This window comes from Myotis yumanensis, unplaced genomic scaffold, assembly GCF_028538775.1.
Source record: "Myotis yumanensis isolate MYYU_CA2020_CCGP unplaced genomic scaffold, mMyoYum1.0.hap1 SCAF_1, whole genome shotgun sequence".
Classification (NCBI taxonomy): domain Eukaryota; kingdom Metazoa; phylum Chordata; class Mammalia; order Chiroptera; family Vespertilionidae; genus Myotis; species Myotis yumanensis.
Window position 1 is genome coordinate 62,333,064 of NW_027223752.1, and position 22,824 is coordinate 62,355,887.

Consider the following 22,824-nt stretch of genomic DNA (forward strand, 5'->3'; position numbering starts at 1 on the left):
GTGTACCTCTTCTACCTCCACGGAGGACTCCGCCTCTCCCAGCATGCCCTAGCAGTGCGTGCATGGGGTTGTGTTGTGTCTGTTTATGCCTTAGGGTGGCATAGAGCACACACTGCCTGGTTTCTGGGAGCTGTAGGGTCACCACTTGTGGCCTCTGGCAGGGAACCTAGCCATCACTGGTGGGGAAAGGGGCCTAGATGCCCTGTGCTGAGAGTGCAGCCACCTCGCCTCACTCACTGGCGGGCAGTAGGTGATTCCCAGCCTCAGAGGCTGCTGGACTGTGAGTGACACCAGAATTTTGACATGTGGTTTCGGGCCTATGTTTCCCCATAAAAACACAGAGAATCTAGCGGAAAGGCCAGCGCTGGTGTGTCCTGCACAAACTTAGTCCCATTCCCTCCCTTCACAGACGAGGATGAGGCTGAGTTAGTACAAATGGCTGGCTTGCCAGTTGCACATCTTGTTGCTGTTGGAACCACGTTGTTGAATCGTGGCTTTGTTGCTGGCTCATCTGCACACAGGAGGATGTGGGTGACTCGACCACCATCCAGGAGCCGGGGACTGTTAGGCCTTGCACTTCATTCTTCCACTGTACAGGTTCTCTCACCCCTGAGCACAACTCAAGATCAGCCTCCCACCCCCATTCATCCCTCCCAGGAATCGTTTAGGACTCAGAGGGGACAGAGGCTCTTGTGTACTCACAAGTAAAAAAACTCATAATATACACGTAAAAAGTTATTCAAGATTATATTATGAAAATGGAAATCAGATTAAATAAGGTGAAGTATATATTGGAAATGAAATTTGGATGGACCTTTAAAAGAAAAGGAGCCCAGTACTCATTCATTCAGAAGAACAAGTGGGGTGTAACATTAAGGAAAAAGTAAAACCTTAAGGATTTTTTTTTTTTTTTTTTTTTTTTTTTTTTTGCTAGTTGGGATTTTAACTTTTAGAATATATGACATAACGGCCTGGTCAGCATGGTCAGTGGTTGAACATCAATCTATGAACCAGGAGGTCACGGTTCAATTCCCAGTCAGGGTACATGCCTAGGTTGCAGGCTCGATCCCCAATGTGGGGCATGCAGGAGGCAGCTGATCAATGATTCTCTCTCATCACTGATGTTTCTATCCTTCTCTCCCTCTCCCTTCCTCTCTGAAATCAATAAAAAAATATATATATTTAAAAAAGAATATATAATGTAATGTTTGATTGATTATATGGGGCCGAGTCTCCTTATCAGTCATAAGCTAGTTGTTACCCCACTCCACTGCCCTTGGAAACTATAACATAATTCAGTAAGATTGCCAGTGACTTTTTAAAAATTAAATGTTGAGATGTGTGTGTGTGTGTGTGTGTGTGTGAAGCCACCCTTGTTTATTCTATGAACGGTTCACACTGTGTTTCAGGAGCATGCGGTGACCATGCCCTGCACATGGGTGATGGCGTGTGCGTACGCCCCGTCGGGCTGTGCCATTGCGTGTGGGTAAGTAGGGCCCACAGCAGCTTTTCAGCTGTCCTGTGAGCCATAGAACACTGTTGTATGGGCAGAAATACACAAACAAGAACTTGTCATTTTTATTGTTTGCTTGTTAAGCAATGTGTTAAATTGCTCCCAAAAACCTCTTTCATAATTATTTTCATTACAGAGTGACAGTGGTATAAGTTTTAGACCTATGCCCCTCACTCAGATGCACACATCTTGGAATGCATGTTGGTAACGTATATCAGAAACTTGGACAAATGTAGAACCTTTGATCTAGTGATTTTACATCTAAGAACTTACTTGAAAGCAATGACTCAAAATATAGAAAAGAACATATGAATAATAACATTTATTGTAGAATTATATAAAATAAAGCCACAGACAAAAAAAGAGAAACAATATGTCCATCAAAGGCAATTATTAAACAATTGTGGTATCTGAATTGAATGGAATATTAACAGCCATTAAAAGCAAAATGCTTGATCACAGTAAGTGAAAAGAGCATCTAGGTTACCAGGAAGATTGTACCTTATTCTCTGCTCTCCTGAAGATCAGTTTAACAGGGTTCAGCAATGAGAACTGCAGCCCCGTGGCTCCCTGTCCCCGTGTTAAACAGTTGTGGGCCATTTAAAATATTTCCACAGCAGAATCTCAGCCCTTTTTAGAAAAGAGGCATTAGTATAAAAGCTGTGGTGAACTAGACCAGCGATTTTCATCTCATGACACACGTAAGCTAATTGCTAGAATTCTGCAGCACACCAAAAAAAAATAGATTTTTTGCTGCTCTGACTTAAAATAAAGGTATAATTTTGATTCGTTCACACCAGACAGCTATTGTTGAGTTGGCTGTTGTCATCTTTTAATCTGACAGTCTGAGGGAAAGAGGTCAGTGCTCCTGACTAAATAGCCAGGTGCTGCATGTTTTACACATTCGTGTGGCACACCTCTGAAAACCTCTGACCGAGACTGAAAACACCGTACTAGTTCTTTCTGGATGATGGGACTGTGGGTGTTTTTCTCTTCTTTATAATTTTCTGTGTTTTCAGTTTTTAAAAGTAAGCACATGTTATTTTTATAATCAGGAGGGAAGGGTTTTATTTAAAATATGAAAACCCTGGGCCTCCAAGCAAAATTTCTGGAGCCTCTTCAGCCAGAGTCACACCAGCCATCATCCCCAGTGTCCCCCTCTTTGGGCGACTACTTTGGGGGCACCTTCCCACTCTCTTTCTCTGCTGTTTGAGACCCGGGGTGCCTTTGGAACCCATGTTCACATACAAGTATTTCATATTTTTTAATAACTCAAAAGTAGATTGTGTCTTCATTTTATAACTGGAAGACAATACATAAAATTCATCCCCATCTACTTCCTGAAAGGATCTGAGGTGACCCCAATAAAAACCATGGGTATATATACATATATATATTCACAGGAATATATATATACCACATATGCAAGAACAGTTGTTTTATATATACACCACAGATATTTTATTTATACACACCACACAATTATAAGGTAGGTACAGAGGAGTTCAACCAGCTGTACAGTTAGAAGGCACAGTCCCCACAAGACTCCCCTCTCTTGAGATTCCAGCTGCAAATTGAAGGGTCCCCACCACGACCCTCTGGCTCAGTAATTGACTAGAATGACTCACAGAACTCAGGAAAGTGCTGTGCTCAGGCTCACGGTTTTATCACAGTGAAAGGATATAGTGAGAACCGGCCGAAGGAAGAGAAACAGGGCAGAGTCCAGGAGGGGTCTGAATATGAAACCTCCACTTGTGCCTCCCTGTGGAGTCACGGCCAGCGTTACCTCCTCCCAGCTACAGCTGTGACTATATGCCAACTGGGGGACTCGCCTGAGCCTTTGGTGACCAGAGATTTTATATTCACTCTCCAGTCTCCTGGTTTCTTCAGGGAGGGGGTGTCCCAAAGCCCCCATCACAGATCACACCATTAGGCTGTGGGGTGGCCAGAGCCCCAAGCCAACAGACACCCCCATTAGAGATCACCTCCCGTGGCCAGGGCACAGGCCACACCTCGCATTCGGTACAGCCAGTTCTTCACTACTCAGTATAGAAATAAATACTCCACATTTTTAAACTCTGGAATAATATGTTTCTAACTGGGCATTAATTTTAGTAAATGCATAGAGTTCGCTGGGTTACATAATTGCTCAGTATTTGATGTTGAGATAGCAACTGTCTGGTTCTAAATTACAAAAAGAATATATGGGCTAGGTCACAACGAATATAACACCACAGTGAAGTGTCTTCAGTGGCAGTTTAGAAATGATGCCGTGCCTCTTCCTATTTTAACCCTCACTCAATGGAGCCCAGTGGGAGATTCCCATAGGGCAGGGGAGCAGGCAGGGGAGAGAACACGTCTCCAAGACCCACCCAGGTGGCTTTCTGGTGACACCTTGAGAGTCCAGATGGAGGAATGGCTAGTGCCTCAGTACCGGTATAGATGTATAATTATGTAAGCATGTAAGTTGCTTTTTTTGAGAGCCATATTCCCCAAGAAGCCTTCATTCAGGTATTGTACACTTGCTCTGAGTGACTGGACTGGGTGTCCTAGAGGAATTCAAAGTTGAATAAAATGTAGTGCCTGCCTCCAAGCAAGTAGGACATAAAACTAATGTTAATGACCACTTACTGGGCATCTATCATGTGTCAATGACTATTCTGAATTCTGTACAGTCTTCACAACAGCCCCTTGTGATACGTGGGTGGGATATACTCATTTTATAGTTGAGGAAACTGAGGCTCTGAGAACCTAAAAAAAAAAAAGCAAAACCAAGATTGCAAAATGAGTTAGCTACTAAAGCAGAGGTTCAACACCAGATGCGTCACACTGCAAACTTCTCTGCCTCGCATACGTTGCAGGTAATCCTGAGCAATGCACAGCCCAGCTACAAAACTTGCAGCGTCAGCATGGCTCGCCTCGAGGGTCGGGAAGCCCTGGTCCCCAGCAGGCTGGTTCTGGCCACAGCCAAGTGCAAATCATTCTCACCCACATGACAGTGTGACAAGTCCAGAATGTGTGACATTCTATACCACAAGTAGCCTAAGGTCTGTGGCTGTGAACACCAAAAAATAGAGGGCCAATTCTAAATTAAGTGATCTTAAAAAGATATAAAAACCTAATGCACTGTGTGACCCTTGATTGGGCCCTTGCAAATTCAAGTATTTAGATGTAACATGTCATGTCTGCAATTTGCTTCAAATGGTTCAGAATTTGTTCCCACAAAATATTAAGTTAGGAGTTTAGGTGAAGGGATTGAGTGTTCATTGTACTATTTTTCTTTCAGTTTTACTGTGCATTTGTAAATCTTCAAAGTGAAAGTTGGGGGGAAAGGTTATAATGTGTGATACTGCTCAAGGGAAAATTTTTTTTTGAAAAGTCTGTGTGAGTGAGAAAGTATACACACACTCTATTGTCCTGCATCAACATTTGACACTTCTTTCTTCCCATGCCAGGGGTTTGGATAATAAGTGTTCTGTGTATCCACTGACCTTTGACAAAAATGAAAGCATGGCTGCCAAAAAGAAGTCTGTGGCTATGCACACCAACTACCTGTCAGCCTGCAGCTTCACCAACTCTGACATGCAGGTAAGCGAGGGCCCGCGTGAAGGGCCAGCCTGCGGGAGGGCAGGGGAGGAGCCCCAGGGGAGAGCAGAGGCTTTTCCAGGGTTCCTCCTAGCAGGAGGGGTGCTCCAGAGGAAGCTCCTGTTCCTCATTGATGATTATTGTTTTAAATAAAAGCAGAAATGAGGAAAGCCAGGGCTATTGGCTGTTGGTAGAGGAGATAAACCACATGCCGTATTGAACACCCTTCACTAATTGCCTTGTTGGGGTGGATCAGGGAGCCTGGGGTGGGAAGTCCACCTCCCGGTCTGAGAGATGGTTCCAAGGCACGGATGTGTGTGCACCTTCACTGAGCGGCCGGGCTTCAGAGGGTGCGCTTTACACGCTTCGCTGAATCTGCTCCACACTCCTGTTTGAACAGATGCAAAAGAAGAAGTGTTAGGAAGTAAATCTGTGCTCTACTCTGGGTAAACCCAAAGAAAAAACACTACTCAACACCTAGACCACGTTTTCTTAACAAGTTATAAAGGTATACCGTAGTTTATTTCTCCACATCTATTCAGCAGACCTTTCTAGGTGTCCACCACCCATGTTGCCAGGCGCTACCTGGCTCTGGGCCACAGGGACACTCAGTCTCTGCCCTCAGGGACCTTCACGGAAACCAGTCGGGACTGAACAGCGGGGAAGGCTGGGAGCTCAGGGCGGGAGGGGTGGTCACAGGCCACATGGAGTTGCCTGGACCAGCCATGGAGGGTGAGGGTGTTGCCAGTGAGGTGTGAGGGGAGCTCAGTGGGAGGCAGGCAGCCTGAGAAGTGGGCAGGGACACAGCCCAGGGTGCCCTGAATGCCCTATGGATGGAGGGCAGCCCTGCAGGGACTGGGTCATATTTGGACTTGTTTTAAGCAGGAGAGTATGAGTCAGATAAAGCCTTCCACGGCCCACTCTGGCCTCAGCTGACTCAGTCAGGGAGACCAGGTGACTGGGTCATTGTTTAATTGCTGACAAGACGAGTGTCAGGCCTGAAGTGTAGTATTTACACCTGGTGTTTGGGACCAGGAGCCTTGCAGACCTGTACAGTAGGGGGCGCTGTGGGCCCAGCTGGCTGCAGCAACCACAACCTGATAGATGCCTTTGAGCCTGAGCAGTAGCAAAGCAAGAAAGGATCTCAGTGTGGAAGAAGGAAGCCACAGAGGGATGCAGGCACAGGGTTCGTCAGGCATCTCAAGTGTCTCTGGTAGAGACCTGTCACCCTCACTCTGAGTTGGGGACCGAAGAGGGGCACCTGGAAGGCAGAAAGTGCTTGTTTCCTAATAGGCAGCCAGAGGGAGTTAGACGGAATAGAGGGAAGTCCGCTGGCCACCCTGCCAGGGCACAGGGCACAGGGCACAGGGCACGGCTCAGAGACAGACAGCGGGGATCAAATCCTGGCTCCACTGCATTCGGGCTGGTCAGTCCTAAGCAAGGTGTGTTCCCTGTTTTGTTTTCTCACCTGCAAGTGAGGATGGCAATAAATTCCTCCCTGGTTGCCGAAACCGGTTTGGCTCAGTGGATAGAGCATCGGCCTGCGGACTGAAGGGTCCCAGGTTCGATTCCGGTCAAGGGCATGTACCTGGGTTTCGGGCACATCCCCAGTGGGAGGTGTGCAGGAGGCGGCTGATCGATGTTTCTCTCTCTCATCGATGTTTCTAACTCTCTAACTCTCTCCCTTCCTCTCTGTAAAAAATCAATAAAATATATTTAAAAAAAAAAAAATCCTCCCTGGTAAGGTTTTCTGAGAATTAAACTAGATGATTGGTATAAAATAATACATACAGTCTCTGGTAAATATTAGCTCTTACTGTTTTATTATTGATATTAACACAAAGCTTCATTACACAACAGTTCAGGTGTATGGCCTGGTGTGGGTACTAATGAATTAATGAACCTGAAGCTTCCTGCCATTTCTGGGATCAAGGATGAAAAAAAGAAAAACTCGCCCTGCTGGTGTGGCTCAGTGGTTGAGCATCAACCTATGAACCAGGAGGTCGCAGTTTGACTCCCAGTCAGGGCACATGCCCGGGTTGCGGGCTCGATCCCCAGTGTGGGGCATGCAGGAGGCAGCCGATCAATGATTCTCTCTCATCATGGATGTTTCTATCTCCCTCTCCCTCTCCCTTCCTCTCTAAAATCAATAAAAATATATATATTTTTTTAAAAACCTCAAGGGGCTGGTATAAGACTATGGCATTAAAGCTATAAATTCTTTACATTCCAGAATAAATGAGTGACACAGTTAGAGGTTATGTTTAGTGCATTTATAGTAATGAGTGTTTGGTTTTAGAAATTTATTTGTACTTACATTGTAATGAAGATCACAACAGTATTTTGTAAATATTAAGAATTTACTTTTTACTTCTAAAAGCAATCCATTTGTTTGATTGAAGAGCATGGTATGAAAAATGACCAAACTAAAGAGCTAGTCTGTGGCAATCATGTAAAGCAGGTTATTTGGACCTGGCGTCCCAAAAAAGATTGGAGATACTGACCCTTTGCAAGTGCTAGGACAGGAGCGGTGTGGTGCATGCATGCACTAGTGGGAGTGGGCCTGGAGCGATTGGAAGGAATTGTAGCATAGTTCAAAGTACAAGTACCCAAATTGAGATGCGGTCAGCGTCTTGTGTGTTCATAAGCTACTTTTACCAGCCTTGCTCATCTTGTCGGATGTACGTTTGATGGAAGCCGAGGCTGTAGGGAGTCCCATGGACAGCTGCAGGGGTTTGCAGCCTTGGAAATTCCCCAACTTTGAGACCTTGAGGAGGACTTTGGGGACTAGACCCAAGAAGCCTGAGCGCTCCATAACTCTCCCAGCTCTTGTTCCGGGAGGTGCTCCAAAGGGACCTCTCCTGGGAGGAGGTCCTAGGCCTCCCCAGACTTCCCAGCAGGACATCCATGCCCAGACAGTGCAGCCTGCAGGCACAAGGCCAGGCGGGAGCAGATTCCCCTCCTGTAACGTGTTCCCTCCCTGTCAGTGCTAGGCCTAGCGTGCAGGAGAGAAGGAGAGGGAATGGGAAGGCGGGAGGCCTTCCACCTCCACCTCTCCTCTTCCCCCTGAAACACTGAGTTCTCCTTCAGGCCTTTCTCTCCTTAGAATCCTAATGATCTGTTTCTTTCCTCGTTATGCTTTCTGTGTGTATGTGACATTTTAGAAAATGGAGCTACAATTCACATATCATAAAATCACCCATTAGAAAGTGTACAGCCCAGCCCTGGCTGGTTCGGTTCAGTGGATAGAACATCAGCCTGCAGACGGAAGGGTCCCAGGTTCGATTCCAGTCAAGGGCACATGCCCAGGTTGCAGGCTCAATCCCCAGTAGAGGGCCTGCAGGAGGCAGCCGATCAATGATTCTCTGTCATCATGGATGTTTCTGTCTCCCTCTCCCTCTCCCTCTCCCTTCCTCTCTGAAATCAATAATATATATATATATATTAAAAGCGGGGGAGAAGACGCCAGCGAATGGAAATTGAAGGTGCAGCAGGTCAGCGGGCCGTTGCCTGCCAGCAGTCCTTAAGGCCTGATTCCTGTTTTCTTTCCTTGGCCATCAGTAACTATCACCCACAGAGGGCTCTCTGCTGTGGGCACTTGACATTGCACAGCCACTTCCTGCACTAACTTATCACCTCCTCCAGGCCCTGGAGCAGCCAGAAGGTGGGGCACGGGGAGGTTCTGCTATGGCTTGTCATCCCCCCCATGGCTTCTCCTGGCTCCAGGGTGCTGTGGTGCCGCCAGCTGGGTCTGGGAGCCCTGGATCCCACTGCCTTCTCCCAACCCCACGAAGGTATGCTTGGCCGGAGCCCAGGCCTCATGCACTGGCTCTGCCCCCATGCCTTTCCCCAGGCAGCCCAGCGTTCCTCTCCCTGTGTGGGCCAGCCTTTACTGAGGGATCGCGGCACTGAGCTGACAGAGTCTCCGAAAATATACCCTAATCTTATCATCCTGCTTGGAAGCTTTCCATAGCTTCTTTTTGTCTGCAGACTGAAGTCTTCACTCTCCACAGACACACCTTTCATTCAATGCAGAGGTAGGTGGTCACTGCAGTGCCCTCCCTCATTCACCTGACCAGCTGTCACTCATCCTCTAAGACCAGCTCAGATGCCCCCAGGGTGCATTTGGTGCCCCTCCCGTGGGCCCACCTGTTTCTCAGCACTTCTCACACTCTGTCATAGTGATCAGTGTCTTGTCTACAAGACCCCGTTCAGCAATGCTAAGTTCCTTAGACCTACTGCAGTGAGGGAGGGAACCCCAACCTGAGAATCTCTATAGGCCTTAAGGTGGAGAAAGCAGGGAAGGCTGCTTGGAGGGTTTCAGATACTGCACTGGGTGGTTTTAAGGTGGACCTCTCACAATGAGAAACTGGTTGACGGTATAATAGCTTTGGATTGGTGAGCCCAGCGAGATAAGGGCCTTAAAGCCCGTCTTGATGAGCAAGCGATTAGTCTTGATACGTTGTTTACTTGGTTCACAGTCTTATTTTGCAGGAGCAGGTATTTCCTAGAGCAAGCAGGTAGGTTATTTTTGCTTGGTCACAGGGTTGTTTAGCACAGCATCAAGAGAGTATGCCTGGTCCCAGAACTGACTAACACGGAGACAGGGGATTAGGTTGGTTTCTGCCTTGACAGCCAATCCTGTTAAACTGAGCAAGCTTCAGGAGAGTGGAGGCCAAGACCCAATCCTCCTGCAAACCCTAACCCTGGCAGAGCGCTGGGACGTCATCAGCACATGACCAGTGCTTGTCGGCACTGTGCGCGCACGAGTGTCAGCACCTCTCAGTGGCCGGGAGCCTCTGGGGAGCACCCTGACCTGGGAGAAGCAGCAATAGGAGGGTGTCTAACAAAATGCTGCCTCGACCCCTGCTGCTGCAGATGGGGTCCAGTGACCAGCGTCGGCAGCACTGGGAGCTTGTGAGAACTGCAGGATCTCTGGACTCGCCCCACACTCTGTAATGGGCAGCTGGTGACTGCGATGCTCCTTAATGTCCGAGGAGCACTTTTCCAGGCTGGCCTGTACAACCGTGGGTGAGCCTGCTGGTGGGAGCCAGTCACGGTTCTGTTCAGCAAATGTTCACAGAGTCGTGCATGCCCGGCAGTGGAGAGCCCCGCGGGTACAGCAGGGAGGCCTCTGGATCCGTACGCTGGAGGACAGGCACAGGAACGCAGCTCAGTGACAGGGTGTGTGTGTGTGTGTGTGTGTGTGTGTGTGGAGCCTCTTTTCCCTGACGGCCTTGCCCCTCACAGAACTAATAATGACAACACACTCTTCCTGTCCTTTCCCACGTCAGATCCTGACGGCGAGCGGCGACGGGACATGCGCCCTGTGGGACGTGGAGAGCGGGCAGCTGCTGCAGAGCTTCCACGGGCACGGGGCCGACGTGCTCTGCTTGGACCTGGCGCCCTCAGAAACGGGAAACACCTTCGTGTCCGGGGTAAAGACCCAAGGAACATGTCTAGAGTCCTCTGTCTACCAGGGAGGGTGGTGGTAACAATTCATGTCACTTCCTGGGACTAGATGGGATGGGTTCCTGAAAGGGTTTTCAGGTACTCCTTAGCTTCCCTCTGCACCCCCAGGTCCCCACTGCACCCCCAGGTTCCCACTGCACCCCAGCTCCCCACTATACCCCCAGGTCCCCACTGCACCCCCAGCTCCCCTCTGCACCCCAGCTCCCCTCTGCACCCCCAGCTACCCACTATACCCCAGCTCCCCTCTGTACCCCCAGCTCCCCTCTGCACCCCCAGCTCCCCACTGTACCCTAGCTCCCCTCTGCACCCCCAGCTCCCCACTATACCCCAGCTCCCCATAGCACCCCAAGTCACCACTGTACCCCAGCTTCCCATGGCACCCCCAGGTCACCACTGCACCCCCAGCTCCCCACTGCACCCCCAGCTCCCCACTGCATCCCCAGCTCCCACAGCAATGGTGGTGCTGGGAGGGCCTCCCATTCTGCCCCGACATTCAGCATCCACAGAAGGATCTGGAATGTTCTCCTGGTGTGACTGCTATCACTCGGGGCGCGTATCTGCCACATTTAAAAATCATTCCTCAGATAAATAGTGGAGTTTGTATCTGACAGCATTGCAAGTGGCCACCAGGGCACACGCTCGGTGAGGCAGCACTGTGTGTGAACAGAGCTTTGGGGCTGGTGGGACCCTCTCCTGCCCCACCCCTGCCAGTCACCATCGAACAGCGTATCTGAGGTCTCAGAGTTGGGCAGACAGGCCACGATGACACAGAGCAGCACTAGGCTAGGAATCAGGATGCCTGGGTCCCGGCTTTGCTACCTCACCTTAATTTCATCATCTGTAAACTGGGCGTGATGCACAATAGTTCTTGCCTCCTCCCTTCCCGGGACATTATGAATAGTGGATAGAAGAGTTTACATTGTGTTATACAGATAGTAGGGGCGAGTACTTTTGTGGACAGCTAGGAATAGAGATGGGGAATTAAGCTGGCTGGCCTGGCCTCGAGTCATTCAGGAGAGGCCGATGATGCTACACCATCAAATTGAAACGCGGGGTTCAGGGTGCAGACTTCTTGTGGATTCTTGTCCGGCGAAGTTGAATAAATTCGTGGACTAACAGATTTCTTTGATAAAAATGAGGAAACTTATTGGAAGCATATATAAACTCCATCTGGGCAAGAATCCCCAAAGGGGGACCCCCCAGCGGAGAGGCCCTCAAATGGGGAAAAAATGCTCACTCGCTCTCTCTCTTTCTCTCTCTGATGGGAAAAATCTAAGTCCAAAAATCTAAAATCTGTCTCATGTCCCTTTGTCTCTGGTTTACATATGTTGTAGTTCTTTGTTTGAATCTGACCCTTAACAATTGGACCCTTTCCTTAATGTAAGACCCCCGGCTTTCCTCATTGGTCATTCTTCTACATAGTATTAGTTTTAAAGTCTAAAGCCCACAGTGCCTCCCCCCTCTACCCCCCCGTTTTCTCCTCCTCATTTTGCAACATTATCCATCTAATCTGTTCAAGTTGGAGTTGCTTTTGATCTCCCTTAGGGCTCTCAGTTGTCTTGGCCAGAGATGTTTTATTACCCCTATGGCTCTCCCAGCTGCTCAGGCCAGAGATACCTCTGTCCTTGGTTTATGGCTATTTTGATTGCTCAGGCCAGAAATGCCTCCATCCTCTCTGGACCCTCCCTTCCTCTCTGCCTAATTAAGCTAGCTAGCTAACCCTTATCAAAGTGATGTTTGCAGCTGGAAGACATAAGACCCTTTGCTCTCAGCTGTCCACCTCTTAGTTCTGGGCATCAGGCGAGGGCTCTCTGGCCTCTAAATAGCAGGGACCTCACTTTTATTCTTAGGCATTTGACCATCTCTGTGTATTTCATTCCTGCACCTTTGAATAACTGTGTTTCTCTCTCCTCAGCTATGCTGTTTACTCAAATTGTCACTGTCATGGTAGATTCTGTTGTCTCTTTCAGAGCATTAAACTCCTCTGATTCAGTGTCCTCTAAGGATTAGAAAACACTCCTGATCCTTCGTCCTCATTCTCAGTAAAGACAGTCAGTGCTGAACCCACAGCAGGTCTTCCTGAGATGTCAGTTATGGTACCTTGTCCCCGCCCACTTCCTCTAAGTTGAAACCAACAATTTTGACACCAATTTTAATCCAGTACTTCTTCTATTTGACAAGTGAGAGACCACATCATAGTCCCCAAACTTGACAACAGGACTGCTCTGGAGGACTTTATCAAAATGCTCCTAGAACCATGATCGTATAATGTAGGAATCGTATGTTTATGAACCTCTGGATCAGGCTGGCGATCCAGAGAGAGTGGTTTACAGGTCTTGAGGTGGAAGCCAGGTAGGTGACTTACCCAGGCAGCCAGCTAACTGCTGGCAGCGCCATGACTTGGCTCCTGCTCTGCTAATTCCCAGCCAGGGGGCTGCTGGGGTGCAGATGGCCCAGAGGCACCTAGAGGTCCACCTTTGCTCAGGGCCGCCCCTGACGCCTGAGACAAAGCTGGGAGGACCCACCTGGCACCACTGTCTGTCTGCTCTCCCCTCTGGGCTTAGAGAGGCAGCGACAGAGGGAGGAGGAAGGAAAGGGAACAATGAAGACATGGGAAATGCCATGGGGAAGGTGGACGTAGACTCTGGACAGTTTGTGCCCACTCAGAAAGCTGCCAAAGAAGAAAACATGCTACAGGGGGAAGCTGGGTCCTGCCCTTGGCCCCCGCCCAATCCAAGATCCAGTTCTGGCCTTCTAAGGCCTCATCAGTTGAAGTGGCCTTAGGCAAAGCTGGTCTCCAACATAAATGGTCTGTGTTACATATCTGGAACTCATGCCTGTCTGTGGGCATTCCTTGCAGCGGCCTTAACTCTTGGTAACTTTGCATTTGTAGGGATGTGACAAGAAATCCATGGTGTGGGACATGCGCTCCGGCCAGTGCGTGCAGGCCTTTGAAACTCATGAATCAGACGTCAACAGTGTCCGGTCAGTGAGTACGGTGTTCAGCTACTCCTCTGTTCTCCTGGGCTCCCTGGCCTGGGGTGATCCTGAGCCCACCACCGCCTCCAGGCTCAGTGTACTGGGCTGAGCGGCCTCCCAGCAAGAATGGCTGATCTGTGGTGGGATTGAATAGCGCTCCAAAGCTTTTGGAGACCTTTTAATATAATTGTACCAGGGGCACTGGTGTTATCCTCCCTGTTGAGTCGGTATCTCTCATTCATTCATTCAAAAAATATTTATTGAGTACTTCTAGGCTAGACATTACTCCAGGAACTGGGAATACAGTTGTGAATAAGATAGACAAGGTCTCTCCTTTCCTGCAGGAGACAAGACAACGCACAAATAAACAAATGTATGATTTAATTTGAGATACTGATAAGTGCTATGAATAAGAGTAAAACAAGGAGATGTAATGGGATGGGTTGTTTCTTAGAATGGTCAGGGAAGGCCTCTCTGAGGAGATGATATTTAAATTGAGGCCAGGATTATACAAGAGCCAGGCTTACAGAGAGCTGGGGGGAGATGAGATGTTCAGGGACCTAACAAAAGGCCAGATTGTTGAGTTGGGGGAGAGGGTGGCTAACATGATCTATGTTTTGCCTTTAAAAGATCATTCTGGCTGCTGTGTGGAGTACAGGGTATAGGGGAGCAAGAATGGAAGGAAGTGTGACAGCTGGTTAGAAAGAAGTTGTGTGAGATCAAGAGAGAAAGGATGGCGGCTGGAACTAAGAAAGCATAATAGAGACAGAACTGTCTAGAATTGGGAATGTTCTGAGGTTTTACACGACCTGCAAGCTATCAAGTTAGGCTACCACAAGTTCATGGCTGCTGGTAGATAGGAGACATGAGACTCCAGGGTCAGAGATGAAGGACAGTTTATTACTCAGAGCAGTGGCAATAGTCAGAGTGTCAGCATCTCTGTGCTGGTTACTTGAGCCCAAATTCCACAGGATGACATGAAAAGGGCCAAATGACATGCAGGATCTATGAATTGGATCCTAAGAGAGAGGTCAGTACTTGACGTATAAATTTGGAAGATGACACTGTTCCGACAGTATATATAATATAATCACCCAGGAATCTTCATTATGCTTCCTGGGCAATACTAGGCTTGTTCCCCTTAAAAGCAAGAATAAAATGAGATGACTTAATTACATTAGTAGTAGAAATGTTAGTAAGAACTGTCTAGCTCCCTGCCCTCAAATATGGGATAAGATAAAATGGAAAAAGCTATCACATTTTGCAAATGTGTAGCAATTACCTAGAAAATCAAAGAAAATCAATCCAGAATTTACTACAGATAGAAAATGAAGTTACTAAGGTGCAGGACAGAATATCCACAAGAATCAAGTAAACCCTTATGTTGAGATACAGCTTAAAAAGGCGCAGTCTCTCATCCACGCTTTTGCCTTTACCCTGATCCTCTTCTTCTGATGGCCACTATTCCACCAGGTCTCCACTGAGGCCTGCCTCTCACTGGGAAGCGGATTATAGAAAAGAGATGACTGTGACAGAAAGCACCGTTACTTACTGAAAGCTGTTCACTGGCACCGTGCCACGTTCTTTGCATATGCTGTCTTGTTCCCTCTTGACGAGGAAGCTGAGGCTGTGCAAGGTGGAGTCACTTTGCACAAGTATCCCATGCAGTAAGTGGTCAGTGCAGGGGTCTGCAGGTGGCTCTGGGTGTCTGATTCCAGTGTCTGTGTTTATAACCACTTTCTTGGTTATATAGGCCTAGTTTCGCCATGGCCCTGAGGTCTGGGCCACGTCTGAGGAATGAGGTATGTGGTCAAGGAAAACTACAGGTCCAGGGACCTGCTCTGTGTTCCATGTCTGGTACAGATACCTGTATTATCACATTTACTCCTCACCGGCACTCTACAAGGCCAATGCCACTGTCCCCTATCGGCAGGGAAGAAAACTAGAGGCCAGTGGGTCTGCCGGATGAGCTTCCCTTTCCGGCCTCTGTAACAGATGGCCCTTATGTCCCTAGAAGTGGGGATTCTGATTCTGAGGGCCTAGCATGGGACAGCCTTCCCAGACGGTTGTGACTGGCGTCCAGGGTTGGGACTCACCACTCTAAAGTGCTTTCTCCCTAACTTCCTCTCCGCAGGTACTACCCAAGCGGAGATGCCTTTGCCTCAGGATCAGATGATGCTACGGTATGTTTCTAAGTCATTGAGAGCTTTCTTATTTGAGAGAGAGATGTGCTGCCTTCATTTTATTTTTTTAAATAACTTTTTTTTCTGATTACAAAAATAATGTGTATTCTTTGAAGTCATCTTGGGGAGAAATTAAATTACCTTAATTTCCCTACCCAGGAAAAATCACAACTAGATGAATTCCTTTCTGTCTCTTTCCTTGTTAAACAAAATTTGTTTTTTTTCACTTACTAATAGATTGTGGATATTTTCCTATGCCAGTAAACATTGTTCTATATTATTTTTTCTTAATGATTGAACAGTTTCCCATGTTATAGACCAGGGGTCCTCAAACTTTTTAAACAGGGGGCCAGTTCACTGTCCCTCAGACAGTGGGCCGGACTATAGTTTAAAAAAAAACTATGAACAAATTCCTATGCACACTTCACATATCTTATTTTGAAGTAAAAAAACAAAACGGGAACAAATACAATATTTGTATTTGCATGTGGCCCGCGGGCCGTAGTTTGAGGACCCCTGTTATAGACAAACCATCATTTACGTAGCCAGTCTTCAATTTTGGGACATTTAGGTTTTTAAGGTATGTGTTTTTTTCCTGTTTAAAAACACTGCTATAAGTAAGTATTTTTGGAGCCTCTCATTATTTCCGTAGAATGAATTCTCAGACATGAACTTACTGAGTTAAAAATAGGCCTAGTTTTGCCGTAACCGGTTTGGCTCCGTGGATAGAGCGTTGGCCTGCGGACTGAAGGGTCCCGGGTTCGATTCCGGTCAAGTTCATGTACCTTGGTTGCGGGCACATCTCCAGTGGGGAGTGTGCAGGAGGCAGCTGATCGATGTTTCTCTCTCATCGATGTTTCTAACTCTTTATCTCTCTCCCTTCCTCTCTGTAAAAAAATCAATAAAATATATTTTTTAAAAAATAGGCCTAGTTTTAAAGCTTTTGATACTAATTAAAAAATTATGTTCCATGATTGTTTTTAAGAGAAAAGAAATACCTTCTTGTGCCCTGAAAATACCAAATAAATTATTAAATAATAGTAATAATGGTTTTGATTCTGATTCAGTACTATGGAAGAAATTACAAAGGAATAGATTGAGAGTTTTGGTAATAATAAAAATTTAACTTATGGATGTCAAAAATATATAACCAAATGTAAGTGCATACATTTTGGAAAAATCCTTGCTACATGTATGCCAGGCCAAGTTGAAATCCTTTAGATATGAATGGGGGGGCATAATCAATAAGAAATAGACCCCAATTTTAAAGAAAGATAGAATGCAGACCATTTATAAAGCAATACATCCAAAATAGCAAATAACTGAAAATGTCTCCAAAATCACCTCTAATCCAAGAAATGCAAGTTTCAATGATCAGATGCTCAGCTGCAGGAGAATTGCTCGAGTGGAGGTGGTGTGGCGAGGAGTCTGGGGCCAGCCTGATCAGGACCCTGGGTACCAGCCTTCTAGAAAGCAGTTCTGTGATAGAAGAACTTTCAAAATATCTCTACCCTTTGATCTGGGCATGCTATTTCTTGGAAATAATTCTATCCTAAAGATTCTATGCCATAGCTATTATAAGGAGAACATCAGGGATTTTTACGTAAGAATGGGAGATAAACTATGTATATAAAAGCCTAAGCGACCATTACAACCAAACGACCGGTCAACCAGTCGCTATGACATGCACTGACCACCGGGGGGCAGACACTTAATGCAGGAGCTACCCCCCAGTGGTCAGTACACTCTCACAGCTGGCCAGTGGCATCAGCGTCTAGTGTCCATTCCTTCTGCGCCTAGCCCAGTGATCATTGCCTCCTCTCCTGACCCCACCCGGGGCCTTCGACCCCTGGCTGGGATGGGGGACCGAGGCTGGGTGGTGGCAGAAGCAGCCCCTTTTCCAGGAGGGCCGAGGGCCTGCTCCCTCCTTGGGGCCAGCGGCCAACCTTCCATGCCCTGTCCCTCCCCCCGGCTGGCAGGCCCTGATCGGCCCATCCCTGATCGGCCCTGATTGCTGGCCAGGCCTAGGGACCCCACCTGTCCATGAATCCATGCACTGGGCCTCTAGTTTTATTATAAAAGAAAAAAAATAAACACAAACATCTTTTTAACAGGGTATGGCTAGATTCTGATATATCTACATGAAGATTAACAACCACGTTAATTATGGTTTTTTTGGAAGATTATTTAATGATACGAGATAATACTCATAGCATAATGAGAAAAGTAATAATGAAACATCCACCCTATTTTTTTCATTATTAATTTTTTTAATACATAAAACGGAAGTAAGTCTGAAGAAAAAAGATTTAGTCAATACCTCTAGGATTTGGGGTGACTTTTATTTTCTGTGCATTTTGAGTTTTTCTGAATTTTCTACAATGAACATGTATCCTTCATCAGAAAAAAAGGATGGGTTTCATTTTTGGTTTTGTACCTGAAGAAATCTTCTATATTTGCTGTGTCTTTAAGTCTCCATTGGAGATGAAAAGGAATCGGGATTGAGGGAGAAAATACTAGGAGAGAAAACGTAAGAGGTGTTTCCCTTACCTCTCCAACTACACAAGCCATTGGCACCGCTGGAGCCAGAAGTAAGTGCTTCTTTGTTTGCACCCCAGTGTCGCCTCTACGACCTCCGGGCAGACAGAGAGGTCGCCATCTATTCCAAGGAGAGTATCATATTTGGAGCATCCAGCGTGGACTTCTCCCTCAGTGGTAAGATTTTATGTCAGAAACTTTCCCGGGACTGTAAAACAGGACCTAAGTGACACCCAGCTCTCTGTCAAGCGGCCCCTCAGCTAAACTTCCTGTGGGCCCAGATGCCAAATAGTCTCCTTTTGTGCCAGTTCCGCACCCCCCCTTCCAGCCCCCCGGGCTGTGTGAGCCCTACTTCGCCCTGCCCTCAGCGGCTGCCCCCAGCCCCAGTCACTTCAGGGGAAACGAAGGCTGTGCCCATCTAATACTCTTCTTCAAGGCAGAGATGGACAAACACTCACATATGAAGGGCCTTTAGGCATTTCTTCCCCAGCCTTCCATTCTCCCTTCACACCTGAAAAAGGACTTTTTTTCAGAGGTGGAGGGTGGGTGACCTTTCTCAATGCCCTGAAGCTCATGGCACCTCTGCCCTCCCAGCTGGGGAGGCTACTAGTGAACATTAAGGCAGCACTGATACTCTGGGTCACTGGACCATTCAATTTCCCCAGACACTCCCCCAATTCTGCACTTGAGCCTTCATGCATGCATGCAGCTACTCCTGCCTGAAACATCTTTTCTCTCTTTTTTCTGCATGGCAAACTTCTATTCACCCCTCAAGAGCCCATCAGATGTCATTTCCTCTGCAATGTCTTCCTTGATCCTTCCTCTGTGATGGCATAGCACATGACACATAGCTGAGCACTTCCATTATAGCCCTTATCACATGGTGCTATGATTTATGTGTCTGCCTACCAAGACCACCCTCCACAGGGGCAGCAACTGCTTTCTCCTCTGAACCCTCAGGGCAAAGCACGGTATCTGACACACGGGGCCACTAAATCACTGTTTATTGAAGGAATGAACGAATGAATGAATGAACGAACAAGCAAGCAAGCGAGAGTCATGAAAAAGAAAAACAGGAAGGAAGGAACTGGTTTAATAACTATCACATCCTCCTGCTTCCAGGTCGCCTGCTGTTTGCTGGATACAACGATTATACCATCAACGTCTGGGATGTGCTCAAGGGGGCTCGAGTCTCCATCCTGTTTGGACATGAAAACCGTGTCAGTACTCTACGAGTTTCCCCTGATGGGACTGCTTTTTGCTCAGGATCCTGGGATCACACCCTAAGAGTAAGCGAGGAGACTTTCTATTTTACTCTGTGTGTGAGAAGAGGAGTGATTGGCCTTCCTGAAAGCAGAAGTCCGAGTGAGCGAGGAGAGGCCCGGACAGCTACATGGAGCTCAGATTTCAGCTCTACTCAGAGCCACAGAAGGAATGAGTGGCCTGGGAGGTAGTGAGTTCCCCATCGACACAGGTGTTCATGCATGTAGTTGAGGGAATAGCTGAACTAGGTGATTCAAAAGGTTTGACCTTAAAAATCTGATTCTTCTGAGTCTAGCCTTTGACAAACCACAGATTGCCAATCTCGCCTCCTAGAACTACAGGGTTCTTCTGTGGTCACAGACCCCTATGAAACCAACAGAGGGGCCTTAGGAGGGCATGAAGCCCCTGAAAGTATATGCCAGATTTGTGTGTGTCCTCCTCATGGCCTTTTTTTTTTTTTAAATATTCTCAAAAAGCTCCAAGACTTTGTCGGGTGTTGGCTCCCCAGAAATACTATTTGCAAAGCAAAGCTCACCAGTGTGGAACACCACAAACTTGACCGTCTCAGTAGTTTCTTAGGAGGGAGAGCAAAGGCAGATCCTTGAGGTTTTAGGGATTGAGGCAGATCTTTTGATGGAGGGACTTTAGTGGCATAGAGTTTAAGATTGCTGGGCACAGGCTGGGGTGAGGGGAGGATTTCGAAGATGGGCTTTAACAGTGACCAGTCCCTTGATGCTCTGTGTTGTTCTAAGAAGTGTCTCTTCTAAAGAGGATACTTGACTCATACTCGTAGGATAAAGGGGTGAGTGGACTTTTGCAAAGTTCCTGAAACAAACAATAAAGTTATTTGTGACTTCATTCATCTTCCTGGTCAGGAGTTGCCTAAATTAGTAAAGTTGTGTTAATGTACTCAGAGAGCTGTCTGGGTACAGATGGCTTCTGTTGCCAATCTAAGAGTTACCAGTCCCTCGTGGGAGGCCACAGATGCCCTTAGACAGTTAACTAAGGGGGGACAGGGGGGAGGCGGATCAGGTGCAAACATGCACCTTTCTCCTCTCTCAATCCTCAGGGCAAAGCACAGTACCTGATACACCTGGGCACTAAATCACTGTTTATTGAATGAATGAACAAATGAGCTGCTAAGAGGAAAGTGTTTTATTTTCCAAGACATGCAAGTGCTCTATTTTGGATGGAGTATTTCCATCCACTGTGTGTGTGTGTGTGTGTGTGTGTGTGTGTGTGTGTGTGTGTGAATAAAGACACTTTGATTTATCCCTTTAAACTCAGGTTTTGTAAGTTGTTAAGTACTAAAGAAACTAACAATTATCTGTTTGTGTCTTTGCAGGTCTGGGCTTAATTGTTTCCTCACAATATGCATTTAGGTACCTGAGGTTAGAATTTGAAATCGCCACATGTAAATAGATCTTACTTCTAGAGAACTTTCGAGTTTATCACAACTTGGCTGAAAGGTCACCGAACGTCTCCAGTATTACTATTAAAACTACCACCCCTGCGAAAGCACCACTGTCAGCCTTCAGCACCAGGAGAGCACCTTCAAGTACAGTGTTGCTGGGGGATTTTTTGTTGTTCTTTTCATTTTGAGCACTTCTTAAATTTATTCATTTAAAAAATATATGAGGGAGAGAGAGATAGAAACATCAATGATGAGAGAATCATTGATCAGCTGCCTCCTGCATGCCCCACAGTGGGGATTGAGCCCACAACCCTGGTCAATGCTCAACCACTGAGCCACGCAAGCCAGGCTAAAATTTATTCATTTTTAAGGTTATTCTTAATTATACTCAGCTCAATTCATGCAGTTACCAACAGAATCCGGCATCTAATGTATTTCCTGCTGCTTCTTTGAATCAGGCTTGTTTTGGAGCTCCTTAGAACCTGATCTCTGTCAGCGTGCGCTGTGACTGGGCCTTCCTCCGGACGTGCTGACGTTAGTGGCTGTAGGAGGAGGGCCGTGGTAACTGATCTGTGATAGGAGGAAGTTCCCATTCCAAATGTAATTAGACAGATTCACTTTTTTAAAAATGTGTTTTTATTGTAAGAGTATATTTCCCAGTCTTGCATCATATTGTCTTGTTTCACATAAAACATTTTCATCTGTGTGAACTGTTATAAATGAAGCAGGTGTGCATAAGATGGACAGGAGGTTTAACTTATGAATCATGTGATGATGTGATAGGAGTGTTATCATGTGGACAGATCATTTTCTTCCAAGGGAAAATCTGAACACTGTTTGTGACACACATGCTTCTCAGAGCAAACAAAACCTTTCTGTGTGGGAACACAGGACAGTACATTTAGTTCAAGGCCTATCACTAGTATTAGACATGTGAGGATTAGTGGCATCCCTCAGCCTAAAGTGGATCTTGTCCATATCCATTATACTCATATTTATTGCATTATGGATGTAATTGCATATACAAATTAATTGCTAGGTTTTAAAAAGTAATGTTTTATATTGAGAAAAAGAACATAAAAGATATCTTGTCTTTATTTGAAATTCAGCAATTCCTTCTGGAAGATACCAAGTGCTTTGTTACAAGACCCTTCGTTTTATTTTGTTTCTAAAGGTATAGAGAGGCTTATTCTCTGTTTTAGAAAATCCCTTATTCATCCAGATGGCATGCATTAGGGAAGTGAAAAGTCACCTCAAATTCTAAAAATCACTCCTGGGTGAGGCTTGCCGGTGGCTCCTGTGGTGCCCAAGGGCTGTGTCTGCTGCATCCCCTGGATCTCCAGTCTCCTCTCAGCCCTGTTCCCGCCTGGCCCTTCTCCCAGGGCTAGTACGGGCTCTGCAGGCCCAGCCCCAGGCCCTGCTGCTCAGAGAGGCCCTTCCAGAGTGGGCACAGCCATCGGATAGGCCTGGGTCTGGCACCTGTAAGCTCGGGGGTGCAGGACCACCCTCAGATCTACTTGTTCAGGTGTCACAATGGACCAGTCAGGCCATCTTTCCCATCCGTTTTAAAAAAAATAAACAGAATGGTTATATTCAGTCATTTGTGAGGGTTTTACTATGCAACAACCCTAGTGAGAGAGCAATATAAAAGGCTCCCGCTTGCCTCAGAAGAGCCCAGAGGGAAGAAGAGGACATGGTCCCCGGGGACCATTTTCCAGCCACCTTCTCCTCTCCGCCGCAGGGGACCGCCTGGACAGGGGCTCTGGGAAATGGGCGCAAGGTCCACCCAGCTGCTGAGGGGGCAGGTCCCACAGTGTGTCCATGGAACCCCTCAGCTGCACTCCTAGAACATTCCAGACTGCTCCTCGTCTCCTAGT

General features: G+C 47.0%; 1 protein-coding gene across 3 annotated transcripts in view; it reads left to right on the top strand.

The window, feature by feature from the left end:
* The window catches only part of GNB5 (G protein subunit beta 5), a 38,497-nt gene extending 15,954 nt beyond the window's left edge, over positions 1–22,543 (top strand). For all 3 annotated transcript variants that reach the window (XM_070422683.1, XM_070422700.1, XM_070422693.1), the window contains 8 exons: positions 1,410–1,486; positions 4,969–5,101; positions 10,393–10,536; positions 13,464–13,555; positions 15,684–15,732; positions 18,351–18,447; positions 19,393–19,559; positions 20,879–22,543. In XM_070422683.1, coding sequence (XP_070278784.1) covers positions 1,410–1,486; positions 4,969–5,101; positions 10,393–10,536; positions 13,464–13,555; positions 15,684–15,732; positions 18,351–18,447; positions 19,393–19,559; positions 20,879–20,890 — 771 coding nt within the window. In that variant the 3' untranslated portion in view covers positions 20,891–22,543. The remainder of the gene's footprint in view (positions 1–1,409; positions 1,487–4,968; positions 5,102–10,392; positions 10,537–13,463; positions 13,556–15,683; positions 15,733–18,350; positions 18,448–19,392; positions 19,560–20,878) is intronic.
* The last annotated feature ends 281 nt before the right edge of the window (positions 22,544–22,824 follow it).